Here is a 20,304-nt window from a genome sequence, read left to right as displayed (position 1 = left end):
CAGAGGGGCTCCACTTTCCTTGGTCCTGCTTTCCCATGTCCATGTGAGTATAACAGAACAAACAAGCTATGAATGATAGTGAAATTCTTAAAACATATCTAGATTCAGTGGTGCAAAAATACATCAGAAACCAGTATTTTTGGAGGAAGGGACAAAATCTTTGTTGCCCAGTGAAATCACTTCTCTTGTGCCACAATAATATTTCATGAGGAAATTGCATGACCACACAGTTTGAACTAATGCGCCGAACCACGTGTTTATTAGGACCTTCTGGAGACAGTTTTAAAAATCAGATTCATTTTATGACGTATAGATGTTCAGTTTTCTACTTCCGTTGAAATGTGAACCATCAATTTTCTGTCAGTCCAAACTGCATGTTCTAGTAAAATGTCCTCTTGTAATGACAAACTGACACCTTGAACACACTTTACCCATATGCAGTAGTCGTCTCACCGCCTGGTCTTTTTCACAGATGGCATACATGTCACTATAGAAAAAGCACAGGTATGATAATAATGCTTGGCTGAATTCCATGTAGCTGCTTTGTATTGTGCGTGCTCGCTCACTGTCACACCGTCGTGACTAACTGGAACACTTGAACAGAACAAGTCAATTAGTAACACCTGTGCTTTTTCTCCTTTTGACAATGTAAAATGTGTGACGTGATAAAGACCTGTTAAATATGAACAAGTGCCGCACTGGGGCAAATTTTTAAGTGTTTATGTCTAGAATTTCACATTCCTGATAATATTTTGGACCAAATGTACAATTTCCTCTCGTCGTCAACTTCCTGTTTGACGATTTATTCCGTTTGACATTTTGTAATTGCGACCTCAATTTATGACCATTTCATTGTCCCATGGTATGTGTAGTAGGGTATTATAAACGGTCCGAATACAATCTTGTTCTGCCATCATATTATTATTTGTTCGAAAATGTTGAACATTGGCATTAAACTCTTCCAAATGAACCTGAAAAACAGGCTGTGACTGTTTCTGCCTTTACAACCATCTTTCTTCCTCCTTGTCTTTTTCCTTTAAACTGTAATAGGTACTTGAAGTAATGATTCTCTTGAAGTTATATTTATCCAGTAGCCTGTACTCTATGACAAATTAAAAATGTATTTTAATCTACATGAAAATGGCATCGGCAATGCGTTGTTCAGACATATCAATCATCCTCTGACAGCATTAAGTTATTTTTAGATTATTTGTATCACAATTGGAGCTGATTATCCTATAGGGAGATGCCATTCTCTTCTATTGGAATAAGTGTTCATAATTTCCATTATGAAAATTATAAACACTTAATTTTCCTGTTACACTGTCAATAGTTAATATAAAAATTGAATAAAAGGTGGTTATTTTTCGGCTAAAATGGTGAAAAGCTGCAGCCAAAAAGCTTAAAATATCAAAGTTTTAAAGATGGGTGATGGTACTTGGTAGAAGTGGGTGAACTTTTCCCTTCTGTCCAGCAGAGGTCAGTAACGCGCCTGGTAGAAGTGTTTGGACAAACGGAACCTATCGTCGACTACGAAACTGTCGCGTGTCAGACGCCATTTTGGCTCTCCAGACAGCTGACTACGTAACCACGGAGGAAGCCAGTTGAGCCACAATGGGTCTGTTTTGGTTTTTTTGTCCCCCCCCTGTGACGGTCCGGTGCTCGGCAGGTTGATTAATACAGTGAAGCTCCTCCTCAAAGCCTGCTACGACAAGACCTCACGACTCCCATCTCGGTACAAGGTAAATATATCTACGTTAGTGCCGAGAGGTTGTAGATTCACGACGGTTTCCCTTCCGGTCTTGGGCCAAATCTTTTCGTTTTATTTAATAATCGTTTATTTATCTTAACCTGTGTACAATGACGATTAGGACAGCTCATGCTTGGTAGCTAGTCACCTGACTTGTACGCGCACACGCACAAATCAGCTTTCCTCTCCACGTACGCGTGTAGTAACAAACATGATGCGACCATCTGTCTGACGAACATTTCCTCGGCGGTGTTGTTGTTGTTGTTGTTTTGCTTTGCTTTGCCTCCTCGATTGAAAAGGAAAACATGAAAGGTTTCGCAGCTTTAAGCTCGAGTTGGCCTGTGAGCTGACACTGCTGGACTCGGTCATTCATTCATTCATTCATCAGAGAAACCACACAACCACGTAGTTCACCTGATTCTCTGTCATTGTACCGTGGGGAGTTAAAGAGGGTTTATTCTGTAAATGTTGAAGGGTGTTAAAGGCATGTTTATGCTGAATCTATCGCGTTTATATGACTTGAAAAGCACGTGCGCTTCTTTAATTATTCATCAAGGGACTTTGAAGGACAGAAACCATCGAGATGAATACCTCAAAACTTCCCAAGATCCAGGACGAGGAGCGAGAAAGCCAGTTTGGATTCGTACATGGAGTTTCTGGACCAGGTCTGGTTTATAATCCTTATCTTTGCATGGCTGGATTACGTGTTAAGCATCAGTGTTGTTGTGTTTTATATTGTGATACTGTTATATCATGTGATATTGTAGATTCTCCGGAAAGTCAGTTTAGAAACTGCTTCAAAGTGAAACTACCAGATGGGGAAGTTTTCGCCAGCTGACAAGTTGAGCAACTTCCTCACATGATAAAAAAAAAAAAAAAAAAAAAAAAAAAAAAAAATCTCAGTAGAAAAATGTGTTTCGTCTCCTGTGTGTATATTGTCTTTTCACCCAACCTTAAGTGTTTTTGTTTTTTTTTAGAAACGGCATGTTTATATCCAGGTTTAAGTCACTCTCTGTGTAAGTCCAGGTCATGCTGGTAAAGACAAAAGCATAGAGCAAATATTAAAATCACACAATGTTTTAAATAAAATGATTCACATGTTCATCCAGTGATTTGCCTCCGCGTCAGGCAATATGTAAATAAAGTCACTTTACTATAAGTGTACAGCAAAGGATTTGTATATAAGTGTACACTTGGTGGTTTATACGCTTTGTAAGCGATTACATGTCTTACCATGGTTTTAATGCAACATTTCTCAAAGCTGGTTGATTATTGTGGCAACATATTTGCAAATTCTCTATGTAACTTGTGCAGCAGACTTCTGCAGTTTTCTCTCTCGGTCTTACAAACCCGTTTCATCGACAGTGGTGACGGCTACCGCGATGGCGGGAGCAGCCATGTATGAGCTGGTTCGTGTCGGTCACAGTGAGCTGGTGGGAGAAATCATCCGTTTAGAGGGAGACATGGCAACTATCCAGGTCTACGAGGAGACGTGTATCCTTTCTGCTGCCGCGTTACTTCCCTTTTTAGTTAAACACATAACAAACCCCGTCATGTTTTTTTTTTGTTTTTTTTAATAAAAAAAAATAGTTAACATATTAAATGTTGCAAAAGTTTTGATTTTGGAGCTGCTTCACATTGTAAATGATGTCAGAGATCTCGTGATTTGTTTTATTTCCTTTAACTTCATGCCACAGCTGGTGTGTCTGTCGGTGACCCTGTCCTTCGAACAGGGAAACCCCTCTCTGTGGAGCTGGGACCGGGTATCATGGGCTCCATCTTTGACGGTATCCAGCGTCCACTGAAAGACATCAATGATCTCACTCAAAGCATCTACATCCCAAGAGGAGTGAACATTGGTGCGCTTAACCGAGACCTCAAATGGGAATTTACCCCTGGCCAGAGCCTTCGGGTAAGACGATTCATTTTCAGTTCTGTGGTCTTGAATGTCTCTCCTCTTCAACTGGTCTGACTTAATTTCATGGGATCCCGTCTCCAGGTTGGCAGCCACATGACAGGCGGAGACATCTACGGCATGGTGTATGAAAACTCCTTAATCAAGCACAAGCTGATGATTCCACCTCGCAACAGAGGCACCGTCACCTACGTGGCCCCACCTGGAAACTATGACATTTCTGTGAGTGTTGCTCTTAAAGCAAAAGGCTCTTCTGTTTGATAAAAACTTCAGCGGATTTTCTGATCTTGTTTGTGTTCAGGATGTGGTTCTGGAGCTCGAATTTGAAGGTGTAAAAGAGAAGTTCACGATGGTGCAGGTGTGGCCAGTACGACAAATCCGCCCGGTAACGGAGAAACTACCTGCCAATCATCCGCTGCTGACTGGTCAGAGGGTTCTGGACGCACTTTTCCCGTGAGTATTCGTCTCAAGAAAAAAAAGAGGCATTCACTTGTCCTCAAAACTACCACTGTTAAACAACTGACTGTTACTTGTGGAGGCAGGAAGTACTTATGTCCTTGTGGCATCATAATATATTTATCAAGTGAGTGTTCAACTGGTGACCGTTCACGCGTGTGGAGCAACTTATTTTCTGCTGTGTGCTAAAATCTGTAAGCTGCAAACTAAGCTGTTCGACCTCTGTGCTGCGTAGATGTGTGCAGGGTGGCACCACTGCCATCCCAGGAGCCTTCGGATGTGGAAAGACGGTGATCTCGCAGTCTTTGTCCAAGTACTCCAACAGTGACGTCATCATCTACGTCGGCTGCGGAGAGCGTGGAAATGAAATGTCTGAAGTGCTTCGGGATTTCCCCGAGGTTGGTGGAGGAACACAATTACTTTTGAATCTCTTTATGCTTTACAAAAAAACCACCAAAAAAAACCATTTGAAGAGAAATAAATTCAACAATTCTTGAAATATTTGTTTAAGCAGAAACTGTTCCAAACAGCACCAGTGTTCACTTTGCATAATGTTCACGCCGCTCTTGCTCCACAGCTTACGATGGAAGTCGACGGCAAAGTCGAGAGCATCATGAAGAGAACGGCACTGGTTGCTAATACTTCCAACATGCCTGTAGCTGCGAGAGAGGCTTCAATTTATACAGGTAACAGCCGAATTGTGTTTTAACTGCGGCTACGTAAATTTTTTATAAACATATATATTTTAAAAACAGCAATGTATTTTTTTTTACAAGTAGTGTAAAACTATAGTCGGCACTGAAAATGCATTTTGTTCTGATTGGAACCCATCAAATTGAACAATTCACCTCTGCAGGGATCACACTGTCTGAATACTTCCGAGACATGGGGTACAATGTGAGCATGATGGCCGACTCGACGTCTCGATGGGCCGAAGCTCTGAGAGAAATCTCCGGAAGACTGGCTGAAATGCCCGCCGGTGAGTGCACGGGGCGCGTGTTGTTTACGTGAGCTTGTAAAACGCCGTCAGACGGCCGATAAGATGTTGTGAATGTCGTCGGCTGCAGACAGCGGCTATCCTGCTTACCTGGGCGCCCGACTCGCCTCTTTCTATGAGCGCGCTGGACGTGTGAAGTGCCTGGGAAACCCAGAGAGAGAAGGCAGCGTCAGCATCGTAGGAGCGTGAGTTGAGTTTTGTATATGCAGATACAAGCAATTTTTTTTTTAACAGCATTAAAATGTCTACGCTTTTCATGTTTTAGTCCGAAAGAAATTTAAGACTGACATGGAAAGCTCATCTTGGTAACCTTATTTTGTCTCTTCATCAAGTCTCCTCCTGATGCATGTTGTATGATAACTGCTCACTTAAAAGGGTTTTTAACATCAAGACCGAATGATTAGGTTTACTTTTTTTTTTTCCTTTTTGAAGCAATGTGATATAGTCAAAAAAAAAAAAAAAAAAGTCTGCAGCCTGTAATTTGTCAGTTATTAGGCGGATTTTTCATTTAATTTGCCGACTTCCTCTTAGTGTGTCGCCCCCTGGTGGAGACTTCTCAGATCCTGTCACCTCAGCCACGTTGGGAATTGTGCAAGTAAGTAATGGGGGCCGACTCCTCAACCCTTGGATATGTATATATATTTTACTTAATTCACCTTGCAGTCATTTTTTTTTCTTCCTGTCACACCTTCCTGAGTGTGTGCGAGTGTTTTAGTTTTCTTCTGCGTCGCAGGTGTTCTGGGGATTGGACAAGAAGCTGGCTCAGAGAAAGCACTTCCCCTCTGTAAACTGGCTCATCAGCTACAGCAAGTACACACGAGCTCTGGATGAATATTATGACAAACATTATCCTGAGTTTGTCCCTCTGCGTACAAAAGCGAAAGAGATTCTGCAGGAGGAGGAGGACCTGGCTGAAATTGTGCAGCTTGTCGGAAAGGTGAGGCAGGTTAAGATAATGTAGGAGGATTTGTGGTGGGAGAACTATCTGAAGACCTGGGAAATGCGGAGAAGTGACTCAGATTACGGCGGCTATAAAGAAAAACTTAATGAAAACTTAAAGAACTTTAATGAGAGTTGCGTTGGACCAAAAACTCCACTTATTAATTGCTCTATTGTTGAAAATTCACATAGACAGAAAACAGTGTTTTTGTATAGATGACAGGCTGCTGCCGCCCTCAAAATGATTGTTTTCCTGAGCTATGTTTATATATGTATATACAGTATATGATCTGTCAATTACAAGTTTGTCCTGATGAAAGTCAGAATATCGAAACGCCTCTGAGTGACAGCAGCCAAAATGTAATTTATAATTTCACATTTAATATTGTTAGTATTTTTGTTCTGAATGGACTCATTCTTATAGCTAGTTAAGAGGTACATTTGATGCGTGAGATGTGTTTTATTCAAGTGGCTTCAGTCAGAGCTGTAGAATGAATCGTTGTTAGACTGATCTTGTTATTTTCTTCACAGGCTTCCCTCGCTGAGTCTGATAAAATTACTCTAGAAGTTGCTAAGCTCCTTAAGGACGACTTCCTGCAGCAGAATGGTTACACTCCCTATGACAGGTGAAAACAACTCACAAGTGAATATGAAACCATTTTCAATTTATTTTATTTTTTTTTTAAATTTTTTTAAGAAGGACCACACAAGAATGACAAGGTAGAAAACATGTCTCGAAAATACAGCCATGAGCTACAGCAAAGCCTGAATGTGCAGAAGCTACACGTCTTAGAAACGGATAGATTTTAAGACATCAGGGGCTTCCTGGGGAAACAATAGAAAAAGTATGTGGTCTATTAGTTTAACATAAAGCAAGGATACAACATCATTCACCTGTGGATATGAAGGGACATGTCTGTAAATAGTTTTCCTTTTACGTGATGATTATGTAACCTGTGAACTTCACCCATTCTTCTGGCTCAACACACAGGTTCTGCCCCTTCTACAAAACAGTGGGCATCCTCTCAAACACGATAGCTTTTTACGACATGGCCCGACACGCAGTCGAGTCCACAGCTCAGACTGACAACAGAATCACCTGGGCCATGATCAGGGAACACCTGGGGGAGATCCTGTACAAGATCAGCTCCATGAAGTTCAAGGTACAAGATTGTTGCTTGTTTTTAGAGGGGGGGGGGGGGGGGGGGGGGGGGTGGATCTTTTTTTGTTCGTCGGTTTTGTTGTATTTTTTTTTTTTTTTTTTTACCGGTCAGCATAAATAACTTCCGCTTCCCGTTTACGTTCAATTGATTCTTCAGGACCCTGTGAAGGATGGTGAAGCTAAAATCAAAGCAGACTGCGCCCAGCTGCTGGAGGACATGCAGAACGCCTTCCGGACCTTGGAGGAATGAGTTTCCTACCTCTCGGCTCTTCTCCAAAATATCCAAAAAACCCCAGTGCAGTGTAACATAGTGCAGATTAATTGGCCCGTGTTCTGAATGTCTGCCTCAGTCATGTGACTTCGTGTTTTCCCTGGTGTTTATGTCCCCAGAAACATTCCACAGTGCACAAATTTGCCTCTTAGTTAGTTGATTTCGGACAACTTTCCTCGTCAGAAACGGTACTGGAATGATCTCGGTCTCGTCAAACCATCGTCCGCTCTGCAGGTACAGTGACACCGTGTCTCAGCCCTTAACGTAGCGCTTACAGATCACTGCGCCATCATGTTGTGGTCAAAAATCAATGGGTCCCAATCAGGTGCTGCACTTGCACTCAACTACTAGCTACAACCAGGAGTGGAAAAGGGTGTTTCTTTTCCTCCAGATGTGACGGTGGTCAGCGCAGATTATTAATCAAATGGGAACATGCACACAAATAAAGGGACGGAGGCACCGTGACATCGGAGGGTTTAAGGCTTTCTTCCACCTCTTGCCTCTTAAGTGTGATGGTGATGTTGTGGACTATATACTTGATGTTATGTACAAAAATGTGAATGAATGAATCTTAGTTTGTGTTGTAACAGATGTGTCACTATTATAAATATATATATGGTACATTATTGTCTCCAAAAATAAATGTAACAGAATGACTAAAGTTGATTGTGTCATTAAGATTTTATTGATCATACTGCTAAGAATTATTTAATATTTCTTTTTTAACTCGTGGCAAGTTGCTTATATTTGTGTCACTGCATAAAATAATTCATAGTATCTCGTTCAAAATGTCCCAATTTTTTTTTTTTTAAGTCTAGAAATTCGCAAACTGAATTTCATAAGGAAACTTCTCAGGAGACGTGACTTCATGAACCCAGTGACATGAAGGACCATCGACTCTAGATGGCGCACATGCGCAGCTTGAGTGCTGCAGGATGAAAATGCTTTCAGATTTTCTGATCTCTTGAAATCTAATTTTCCCCACAATTACATTTCCAGTAGCTTAACAGACATTAGGAAACTACATAATACTCTCCGTATCAAACACTGTCACGCCATATTACGTGTCTGCTTGTTGTGACATTTCTTTGAAACCAACCATGACTGAGTGATGTATTTAAGTCCAAAACACAGAGGTTGCGCGGTTCACCACATGCAAATATTCTAAATGTGCATTATTTTAGTCTCCCTAAAATTAGTTTTAACATATTTGAGCTATTCAAGCCTGAGTCAATCACAGTCAAAAGTCAAGATTGTTTAATTAAATCCTTTTTTTTAGTAACCATTACATTTTCTGAAAAAAAAAAACCTGAAAACTGTAATTAATATTACTATAGGTGCAACAACCAGCATTGTTAATCATTATTTATGAAGAATGTGACACTCAGCTTCTCTGCTTTGCCAGCACTGTGTGGATGTGGTTCGAGCTGATTTGATTGACAGTGGCCAGTAAAAATGAGCAAACAACCCCTCACCTGCTGCTAGATTTTGATTGGTTCATGGAGGTGAGATGTCCTATTTCTAACAAATCCCACCTACATCTGGTTGATGAGAAACATACAGTACTATACAAAAGCAAATAGAGTGACAGATCGCTTTTAAACAGAAATATGGATCAGTAGAAAGTAACACAACACCAAATAAATTAAAGTAGCTCAGCTGTATCTATGACATACCAAATTATAAAGAATATACTAGAATACACTTTAAATATAACATAATATATGATGTATACATGTGTGCAAATGTGTAGAGTAGTGTAAATCCACCATGGAAATGGGTTCTTATCCATAATGCAGTTTAATGAGGAAGGCATCTGATTGGTCCCAAATTAATTCTAAAATTTCTGAAAGCCTTCTCCCTTTACGTTTGGTGTCTAAAATGTTCACAGCGTTGTGCATATGACAACGAGATGGATTGGACAGCTGCATCATCAAACCTGTTTAGTCCGTTGACTCGTCATGCTTTGTTCTGCTGCATGCTGCATCTCTGCATTTAGTTTGCTGATGTGTAATCTTCAGCATGTGCTGCTGGTTCAGTGTGTTGCCCCAGCATTAAATCCTCCAAATTAGATTAGAGCCGCTATCTCAGGTTCCGGCCTCCATTAAGACTAATGGAAGCAAAAAAAAAAAAAACGCAGTAGCAAGAGCAGCATCTTTTCTCTGCATTGATTCAGTCCAATCAGAGTGCAGACATTAAGGCTTCCAAACATACCAGCCTTTAGTTTATAATGCACCTGCTTCTCGTTCTGTTTTTCTCTTAAATTTGTAATGACTGATAGGCAGTGTGTGTGTGTGCGTGTGCGTGTGTTAAGATGACATTAACAAAACCATAAATGGCTTTGCTTGTGAAAGTGGGGGTTCCATCTCCTGTCAATCCATGTTTTATTTCTTCCTTCAAATGGGGAATACTTTCTGCCTTTGTATTGTTGGGTCCCAAAGAAAATCGGATGGCAAATTAATTTACTTAGTACGGAGTCATTAATGGAGATCTTGTCTCTAATATCAGCCAGCATGACTTCAAATGCTGCATCGGATTTCAGACGGACTCCTCGTGAAATTCACGGTGTTCCCTGCCTCTCAATCCTCCAGGTGCCAGTGTGCTTTCCCATTTCACTGAGCTGTCACTTCTTATGCCCAGTTTTTAAAAAGTCTTTCGGCACAATGTGGCCCAAATCAAACACTAATACTCCTTGCTGCTTCTATTTCGCTGCGTCTGATCTTTTATTAAACGCTATTCGCTGATACAGTGAAAAGAGCGGCATATAGAGTAAAGGCTGGATTTAAGCTCCTGCGTTGGAAAATCAGCTGTCTGCTGAAGTGTTCATGAGCAAGACCACGTGTGGGGCGGCTGATGTGTATTTGAGCCTACGAGCTCCTGCAGGGGTGGGAGGTGTGTGTGAGGGGGGGGGGGGGGGGGGGGAGAGAAAACTTCCCTGCGATGGTCACCTACCACATTGTCACTGCTGGTATTCAGTGTTGTCACAAAGACTGTAATGCAGAAAAACACAGGGTCGTATTAACATCACCACAGGAGCCTGCCAGTGTTTCCTCTGATCACGCACACATCGCTCTTCTAGAGTTTTCTGTGCGTGAGCAGCGAGGTCAGGTTGCCTGTGGGAGGAAATATGATCCCAGAGGGTGGGGCTGCCCCGTGGATCATCCCTCACTCCCTCATCTATGAGTGCCTGTCATTTTTCTAATACATACACCCTCGTCCAGGTCAGTGTGGATTATCAGGGCTGCTGTTGCAGCTTTTGAACACCTCAACATAGCCCCTCAGCTGTGGAGCGAGGTATGACAGGCTCTCTGACTCTTTCAGCCAGTTGAGGTAGCGCCTATATTTACCAAGCATGCCAGTACCATTCAAATCTAAAATGGTAACCGATTGAAGCTTTAAAGTAGAAGTAGTAATGTCAGAGTACGACTTGTGAACTATTTGATGGTACGAGGGAGCGAGAGAGAGTCTTTGGGAAAGTGAGCTGGCAGATGCAACACAATATCAAACCACTTGTCAGGAGGAACTCAAGTTCTGTTGGGACACTTCCACCATGGGAATCCAAGAAATGAAAACCATCTCACTGCACTGATTCGGTGTCGCCGCAGCACCACCACAGCAGAAACATGCCAATTTCCTTTTTCAACACAAATGACTAATGAGAAACGAGGCTGCTCTTTTCATTTTTTCTTCTGCCTCAGTCACTCACAGAAGGATTTTTGTTGACAAGGGTCATCTTCTGAATCCCTTTCTTCTTCATTGTCTGCTGAAGATCGCATAACTTTTGCCTGGAAACAGTAAATCTGATCACTTCAGCCAACAGCTTTTGTGATTGTTTTTTTGTTTTTTTTGGGAAACAAAAGGTAAGTCAACAGAAAAGATCTATTTCTACTTTTCAAAATGTGCCAATTAAAACCTAGAAAAACCAAATAGTGTTAGCTAGGCTGATTGTGCAAAATGGTGATTTACTATTAGTTGCAGTCGGACTCAGTGTCACACAAACAGTTAAATTAGAAAACAAAACTAACAGACAAACCCTGACTAAGATTTGTTTTTGTTCATTTGTGTATAGATGCGTGTCAGGCTCTGCATTACTAGGCTGTAACCCCTCGTACCAACCAGTCTATAATAATAACTCACACTGACAATAACTCAAGTGCATCTCAGAGAGTTTAGGTCTTGGGTTTGCTGGCCCAGATAGTTCGTCCTTGCGGACACAGTGGCCTTGTTTCAACCAATTACATTCAAAGCTCTTGGGGATGTGTAATTATGAAGATTATTAGTTTTTGTAACAAAAAGATGATCTTTTAGAGAGTTGCTAACGCAGTTTAAGTCCAGTACAACTTGCTTTAGCCTTTATACTACTTTATAATTATTGTCTGTCAATATAAATATTTTTTACATCGTTATTTGCGTTAAAAGTATCAGTAACATATTGGGGGTTTTTTTGTTTCTTGCATCTTGGACACAGCATTGTATTCATTCATGTGTAGTTATTTTTGTCAGTCACATAAGTCTCCTGTAGCCATGATATTTGTGCATATGTGCGGTTTTATAAACTGTCACCTAGAGATAGATTTACACCATGATCTGAATTTTGAATTTGTCAGCGTTCATCATATCTGGAGAAACAGTTAAAGGACAGTTAAGTGAGCTTGGATCAAATCATTGAGTGCATGTAAATTGTGGAGTCTTGCAGGGCTTTGTAAACAAAGGAATCAGTCAAATCTTTTTGTTCAGACAGGTTTTTATTGTTTGTGGTAGGATTACCTTTTTGTGTTAAAATATTTTAAAATGTACAAATATGCAGCCGTGTAACTCTTGGCTTTTTGTGTTGAAACGACAGCTTGTGAACTTGAAGCCATTATGAAATGGGAGAAGTTAAAGCCTCCAGAGCCAGATGACCCTATGTGTTGCTGTGAATGTGATAGCTACCAGTACGGATGTTACTGTGACTGTGAAGATTTGGATGAAGCCTTTAACAGGTATGGAGGGTGAGAAGAAAAAGGTTTGGCACTCAGAATATACTCAAGTATTGCAAAATCATTCACATACAGAAGAAGCAGTATTTTAGTTAAAAGACTGCTCTCAGTAACAGTCACCAAAAAAATTCCAAGGCTGGATTACGTCCCAGAGAGATGATATATAAGAATAGATTTTTGTAAATTAGATTATTGACTTTCTGGTGAGCGTTAGATTCGATTGATTTCTCTCTCGTGTCTGTCTGACTGAAATATGAAGCTACAGCCAGCAGCTAGTTCGCCAGCTTAGCATAAAGACCGGAAATAGTCCTGAGATCTCGGCTGGTTGCCTGGAACTGTCTCCAAGCCAAAAAATAGTGCAGAAAATGTGTCATTTCTACCTTTACTTTTTCACACAAATAATAAATAAAAGAAATGTGATGTGTGAAGGAGCCTTACATACAGTATGTTGACTGGCAGTTGCCTGGCTGCAGTTTCTTATAAAACTGACCAACATGAAAACTTTAGGAAACAAAAGCTTCTATATTCCCAAAAAGTCAACTTTTTGCTTTGATGTGACACCTGAATTACTACATACAGCGATCATGAGGTCCTGTTCTTTACAGGGGCTGTGCAATAAAATATACACTTGCATAAAACTTTTGTATATTTACATAACCATGGATCTCAGAGTAGCATCAAGTATACACAATGCCCCTCCCAAAAGGGTTAGTCTGGTTTTGATTATAAGACGAAGAAATTCCTAATATTATATTATATATATTTATACTATATATATATACACACTTCACAAGACCTCATATTTTCCCTATTATGTCAATACAGCCTGTAGTCAATGTGATGGAGATGAGAGGGTTGCCATTCCTCTAGTCAGCAAAATGACCAAAATGCATTTGCCTTGTTAACATGCCCCCCCACCCCCCCTTCCATCCAGCAGAGAGAGTGTGGGGGCAGAGCTGTTGTTAAGTTCAATACGTTAGTCCAGTCTGCCACTGATCCTTCACTTGACTGATGTCTGTTTATGCAAGTAAGAATCTATGAGCTCGACCACAGCCTTGAAATATCAGTCACCTAACTCTGCTGTGTATTGAGTTGATAAATGTCACTATTGCTATGATACTAATCACTAAGTGTGACTTTGAAAAAGACTACAGTATTTCATAAAAAAAATCTACTAATGTGAAATCAAAATCATTTATTTAAGCTCGTACTGAAAAATGTATGCAGCACAAGCACTTAAAAAAAACAACGTATGAATTTCCCCCCAATGAAAAGAGCAACTATCAGTCACTTTTAGAATTACAATCGTTTGTAAAAATATGACTTAACTGCCATTTTTCTCTGTAGGTGGCTGAAGGACAAACCATGTAAAAGCGGCTGTCAGTCTCCTGTGTTTGGAGCCGTGATCGACAAACTGGAGATCTCCATGATGCCAGCCCTGCTGCTGCTGCCTCTCCTGCTGAGGGTTGCAGCGCTGCACTACCTGCTGGGCATCATCATCCTGACAGCTCTGCCCGGCTTGGTGCTCTGGTACTACTACGCCACGCACCGAAAGAAGAGGCGCACCCTCTTCTTCCTCACCCTTGCACTCTACTCTCTGGCCTACATGTATTACCTCTTCATCACAGAGATTTTACCTCGTGGGGACGTCAGCCAGCTCCAGCTGTGTGCTGTCACCACTGGAATGATTCTCACTATAGTCTCTCTTATTCACACCAAGAGAGGCCCGGGATTTGTGACCGCCTCCCTACATAAAGCACACACTCACAGTCAGGAGGCTATGAAGGACTCCACACACCTTAATGGATCTGTCCAGTCAGCTGCCTCTTCCTCAGGGACATCAGGAGACCTGCAGACAACAAAGGAGGCCCCGACAGCAAAATGGAGCAGTTGTCCCATGTGCAAAATAATGCGACCCCCCCGAGGAGGGCACTGTCGAACCTGCGGATCATGTGTGCAGCGTCTGGACCACCATTGTATCTGGTGGGTCTGACTCAACGTACATATGTATATAGTTCATATGGGGCCTGTGATCCACTTCTAAGTGAGCTGTACTGTGCATTCACAAGACAACATGAAAATGAAACCTGAATTATGATGGATTCAGTAACTGAACTTACACACCAACAGTCATATATGTCCAACATAAACGCCACTTACCAACTGTTTTTCTTCCACTGCAGAGAAACAAGGGCTGTGTTCCACTTACATACTAACACTCACTACTTTCGAGTGCATAAGTGCGTTCACGCCGTCAAGTACAGAAACATGCAGTGCACTAGAAGTACCCAGATGATGCACACAAAATGGTCCAACAATTGAGCATGAAATGATGGACACTTCCCACCTCAAACCAGACATAACAGCTAACAACTCGGAGCAACAAAAAGGAGGACAGGACCATCAGTGAATAGCGCTTTAACAGCATATTTTATATAAATTTACTTGTATGCTTGGGCTTGCAGAAATACCCCCCCCCCCCCCCTCTTCTCCCACTCTGCAGAGCAGACAGCTAAGATCTGCTTGCGTCTTGGAGTAAAACAGTCAAAAAGTCTGGGTTCCAACTATTATCGTTTAAATAGAGCACACGATCAAACGAGAAGGATGATTGAAGTGTGATTGGGAAATAACGTAATCGGAATTATGCAATCGTAAAATGTAAAAGTAAAACATCATTTTACAGACAGCGGTATGTGTTGTAATGTGTTGCTGCTTTAACCTGCTCTGACTGGTACATGGTCTTGTGTGTCGAGGTGTTGCAGGATAAACAGCTGCGTTGGACAGGCCAACCATCGCAGTTTTCTGCTCACCCTCTCTGTGTTCCTGTTGACGTCTCTGTACGGGATCAGTCTGGTACTTCGCAGCCTCTGTCCTCGAGAGTATCTGATGACGGCTCTCTTCAACTGCCCCGGCGTCTACAGTCAGTCGAGGTACAGCACCCTTTAAATGTCTGCATGTGAATGTCAAATTTCATGTAAGAGTAGATCACAAGTCAAAGTGGTAAAAGAGTTTAAATATATATATATATGTATAAATCTAAACTCTCCAGTTTGCTATTGAGGTGGATCAATGAACATTTTTTATTCTACATTCGTGCAAATCATGCATATCATTTGCAAAAACCAAATTCTACTGTCTCTTCTTTCACACACTTTTAGGAGTCCTGTTTTTCTTTTTCTTTTTGTGAAACAACGGAAAGATGATTTTATTTTGAATTAAATGATTGACTCGCGACCTGTTTTTATAAGCTGTTAATGTAATTTCAAACTTAAGCCGGAGCTTTTGGAACAGTTGCCAGATTGTCAAAACAAAAACCCCTTTCATCTCTACATTGCTGCAATGAAATCCCTTTTATTCATATATTTACTTCCCTTCTATATTTTTACTTAGACAACAGCAGAAAAGAAGGAGGAAACCTTTTCAATTCCCTCCTTTCTTCTTTAAATTGTGCCATATTGACTGTATATGAAGGTCAGCTGTCCAGCCAACATTAGAAAATAAAATGCTGCACTTGCAGATGCATTTCAGACAAGATATTATGGTGCAGTAATGTTCTATTCGTTCTGTGTTTACGTCTCCAGCACAGCTCTTTGCTTCACCTGCGCCTGGTACAGCAGCATTGTTACAGGTGGGCTGCTTTACCTGTTGGTGACACAAGTCCTAAACATCAGCTTCAATGTGACAGAGCGGGAGGCCCAGCTGGCTCTCAGGAACAAAACGGGCCAGAGGCGCCTGTGGGGACTCGTCATCGACACGGGACATTATTCACGTGGCTTCTATCAGAACTGGGTTGAGTTCCTCACCATGGCAGATGCTTCAGGTTCTCTTCGCGCCAGCCTCACTGACTTGGTCTAGTTTCACTTCATACTTTCTAATTACATAATGATTACCCACATGTGTGAAGAAGTCCATCTCATATGTCTTAGGATATATCATGACTTCCTTTTGTTTATGGCATTCCAGACGATTTAACGATGCATTTGCAGGGGGAATTCAAAGATAAAAGTCCTCAGTGCATTGATACATGTTTTGGAGTTTGAATTAATTAACCTTGAGACAAAAGGCTTTAAGCACTGTACACATTTTCTGAACTGACCAAAAGGGAACATAATTCATTCTGTGACTGAATTCAAAATATTTCAGCTGCATGTTCTTTAAAAAGGTAAATAAAAACGACTTCAGTTCAACGAGTTAAAGTCAAAGAAGATCAGCCGGGTTTTGAGGCAATAAAGCTCATTATTCACTGGAGAACAAAATTGGTGAACTGGAGACATCTTTGCCCTTTTTTAGAGCCATTATGGCCTTAAGGTGGCGCCAGAGGAAAGCCTAAGAGAAAGTTCTAATCCATTTTTATATTTAGTCTATGGTTTATCTTTTGTACTGGGGTCACTTTAAGGCCTTTTCATACATAACTTTTCAGGCTTAGCCTGCCTTAGATGCCTTCAGTTAACACGACTGCAAATTTAACCTGTTAATATTCTCATGTGTGGCATATAATATCAAGCACTGTGTTTGCATAGGTATTCTGAGTTCATTGAACTTCAAGAGCATCCCGGACACATGCTAGAAAGAGCATCTATCGTATCCCAGCGTTTTTATAAAATGTCATTTTAGACTGTTCACTGGATGCAACAAAACGGGCATGAAGAACAGACACAGACAAAATCTGACCCCTGTGATTCAGAAATTCCTGGAACAGCTTCAGTTGTTTTTATAATCTCTTTCCCCCCCTGTCTTAACTTAGTATTCTCTCTGTTATACATTGCATTACTGATTATTAATTTAATGGTGTTTATTGATTGTTTTTTCACAGTGCCAGTGGTCCCCCTTTCACACTGCTCAGACCTACAAATTTGTGTTAACCTGAAGGCAAAAATCCAGGCCATTGCAATGTACAGTAGTTAAATCTCCATTCCCACTCATAAAGCATATTGCAAATGGAAAACTGAACAGTGTTGTCTATGTACTGTCCTCTAATGTCAAGATTCCAGTTTCATTCCCATCTTCCACTATTTACCATTATCAGTCCTCATAATGCACATCTTGGCTGGAGTAAATTAATCAGGCTGTTTAAATCAATAAATTATGTTCCTTTAAAACACTCTGCAAAAGCTTTATTTGGCGTCTCCGCTGCCCCAAACTTCAGTGCCAGCAACTTTAGAGTCACAGAATGAATAGTCTTTACTGTGGCGCCACCCTTAGGTTGATCTGCGTGCTTTTCCCGCCACTAATGTTAATATTTAGTTCAACCTTTATATTGGTGTCACCCTGAACATTTTTTTCACACTCAGGCTTGCTCAATGAGGCCCACAGGCAAAACCATGACGTCAACGTTATCATCTTATCAGCACATTCAGCAAATTAATTTCACAAGATTATAATTTTCCCTGACTGGTGTCACCTTGGGGCAAAATAAATGTATAGTCTGACTGGTAGGGCTGTAGAAATATAGAAGTTGTATACAGTATGTCATTACATTTGTCTTTTTAATATTGTTTGTGGCTAACGGTCTTTTAAACTGGACATCCGCTCTTCATCATTGTATTGAGGTACGTGATGAAGCTCTCTGACTGAGATTAAAAACCAGTGTGCAGATAATAATATTGTTTTCAGCCTTAACCTTCTTTCCTATAAAGTGCATTTCTGGTATTTTACTGTCATTTCCCCCAAAAGATTCCTGTGTATTCATTGACTGTACAGTATGCACCGTATACAAAATATTCAGTCATAAGACGGGCAAGCCATACATTTCTTTTTCAGGGTGCTGAGCTAAAGTTGTGAGTTAATATCATTCATACTGTAATTACTACAGCATAGAGAGAGAAATTGTTCACACCAAGTTTGATATAGTGTTGGTGAAAAGAATTGCAGAAGTCGCTACAAACTGGTTGAGAAAAGTAACTCACATTGTTTGTCAGTATATAGAGTCACTTGTTTATGAACTGATACAAATGTGTAACACATTTCTTTTGATTTCGGCTCTTTTGTGACTAGAGGTTCTCGGAATAATGTGCGAACACTCTCAAGGTGGAATAACAGTAGGAGTTCCTCGTTTTACCATTTTGCCAACATGGCATGAATTCATTTTCAGCCCATCAGAACTATAAACTTTCTGAAACTGAATCTTTGCAGTTTATTTTAGCTTGGGCCTCTGTGATAATTCACATGCAGATTACTTGTAAAGTATATTTCTTCTACAGACTTCTTTTGTATAACAGCATGGCCTTAACACGCAGTTATAAAATAATTTTCTTACGCAACGTTACATAAAATATTTGGCATGAATTCATTTTCAGCCCATCAGAACTATAAACTTTCTGAAACTGAATCTTTGCAGTTTATTTTAGCTTGGGCCTCTGTGATAATTCACATGCAGATTACTTGTAAAGTATATTTCTTCTACAGACTTCTTTTGTGTAACGGCATGGCATTAACACGCAGTTATAAAATAATTTTCTTACGCAACGTTACATAAAATATTTGGCATGAATTCATTTTCAGCCCATCAGAACTATAAACTTTCTGAAACTGAATCTTTGCAGTTTAGTTTGGCTTTGGCCTCTGTGATAATTCACGTGCAGATTACTTATAAAGTATATTTCTTCTACAGACTTCTTTTGTGTAACGGCATGGCATTAACACGCGGTTATAAAATAATTTTCTTACACGTTACATAAAATATTTGTTTTTTCGAGCAGAAAAGCACAACCTGTTTGAACTGGCCAGGTATGTAGGGCGGAGGAATCAATGTGCTGTGGCACGTTGTCTGCCTGTACTTCACGACAGTACTGTTTCCAACACATCACAATATTTAATCTCCTCCTTCCCATCATCCTGGAGTCATGTAATCTTTCTACAGCGGTGGGTGAAGTTCTCAGATCTACTCAGACTGAGTAGAAATGCTGCATTCAAAATGTTGAACTTGCATAACTACTGCAGTGCCAACGTTGCAACACACCACACTTAACCTCTGCACCTGTTGGGCACGAACACCTTGAAGCAAATTATCTGCAATCACATAAACTGTTTTAACTCTTACTTATGATAAAATAGTGGGATTTCTGTCCAAAGTCATGTGAATGTATGTTTTGTTATCAGTATAAGGGGGGGGGGGGGGGGCTCAGAGCAGCTTCCTTATCTGATTTAGAAAGCCATGTATTTGTCAGAAGGGATCCAACTAATCTGGGATAGAAGCAGTTTTAATGTTAATCACAGCAGGTATTTTAGTTGAAGTCACAGTTGCAGCTGGCAAGTGACACAAAGGAAAAAAACACAAAATGCTTTTCTTTTCTTGTTACATTTGACTAGTGCCATGCCAAACAACATGAAAGCAGTTCACAATCTCAACCTTGAGGTCCATTTAGTAGCCGTTCTTGACCTTAACATCACATTGCATGGTCTTCATCAGCAGAGGAGGTTTGGACAAAGTTAGTTTTGTCGTTTACACATTAACTTCAAGGACCATATTGGCCTAACAGTTGAGGTCAGAGTTCATTCTTAACATTGGAAACAGCAGTTGGTGAAACATCCTCCTTTCAAGGTCCTTTTAGTTACTGCTCCGGTACTTTGATCATGATCTTCTGCTCTACTTACTGCCCTCCCATTTTTCCAGTTGATTGGATCAACTCCTACTGCATTATCAATTTGTAGATGGAGATCCTATGATGCAATCAGATGCTCCAGAAAAAAACACCACAGTTGACTGTTGACAGGCCAAGTTTGGAATAATTTTGGAAACTCAATGTGTACATTTAGGTGACTAATTCATGTAATTTTGCAACAAATGATGAAAGTATTTACAGACTTTCAAATACACTATAGCTCCCAGGAAAGCA

The 20,304-nt window shown here is 40.6% G+C and overlaps 2 protein-coding genes across 3 annotated transcripts; both read left to right on the top strand.

Moving 5' to 3' along the window:
* The first annotated feature begins 1,602 nt into the window (after positions 1-1,602).
* LOC138196456 (V-type proton ATPase catalytic subunit A-like) lies at positions 1,603-8,154 on the top strand. The gene is made up of 15 exons (XM_069146503.1): positions 1,603-1,742; positions 2,307-2,415; positions 3,116-3,244; positions 3,448-3,662; positions 3,750-3,887; positions 3,967-4,118; positions 4,357-4,519; positions 4,699-4,807; positions 4,978-5,100; positions 5,189-5,303; positions 5,650-5,713; positions 5,852-6,055; positions 6,589-6,683; positions 7,049-7,220; positions 7,377-8,154. The coding sequence occupies exons 2-15, from the start codon at positions 2,334-2,336 to the stop codon at positions 7,467-7,469; spliced, it is 1,854 nt and encodes a 617-aa protein (XP_069002604.1). The 5' UTR covers positions 1,603-1,742; positions 2,307-2,333; the 3' UTR covers positions 7,470-8,154.
* Positions 8,155-10,754: 2,600 nt separating this feature from the next.
* Positions 10,755-18,507, top strand: zdhhc23a (zinc finger DHHC-type palmitoyltransferase 23a). Of its 2 annotated transcripts, none has more exons than XM_069146502.1 (5): positions 10,755-11,350; positions 12,334-12,472; positions 13,817-14,452; positions 15,232-15,399; positions 16,051-18,507. In XM_069146502.1, the coding sequence occupies exons 2-5, from the start codon at positions 12,354-12,356 to the stop codon at positions 16,322-16,324; spliced, it is 1,197 nt and encodes a 398-aa protein (XP_069002603.1). In that variant the 5' UTR covers positions 10,755-11,350; positions 12,334-12,353; the 3' UTR covers positions 16,325-18,507. The 2 variants fall into 2 exon arrangements, with proteins under 2 accessions (XP_069002603.1, XP_069002602.1); XM_069146501.1 differs by having other exon boundaries at positions 15,223-15,399.
* Positions 18,508-20,304: the final 1,797 nt, after the last annotated feature.

The sequence above is a fragment of the Embiotoca jacksoni genome, unplaced genomic scaffold (genome assembly GCF_022577435.1).
Source record: "Embiotoca jacksoni isolate LCO1_2020_lvr unplaced genomic scaffold, fEmbJac1.0.p SCAF_13, whole genome shotgun sequence".
Classification (NCBI taxonomy): Eukaryota; Metazoa; Chordata; class Actinopteri; family Embiotocidae; genus Embiotoca; species Embiotoca jacksoni.
Note: the sequence above shows the minus strand (reverse complement) of the source record. Positions and strands in the feature narration are given on the sequence as shown.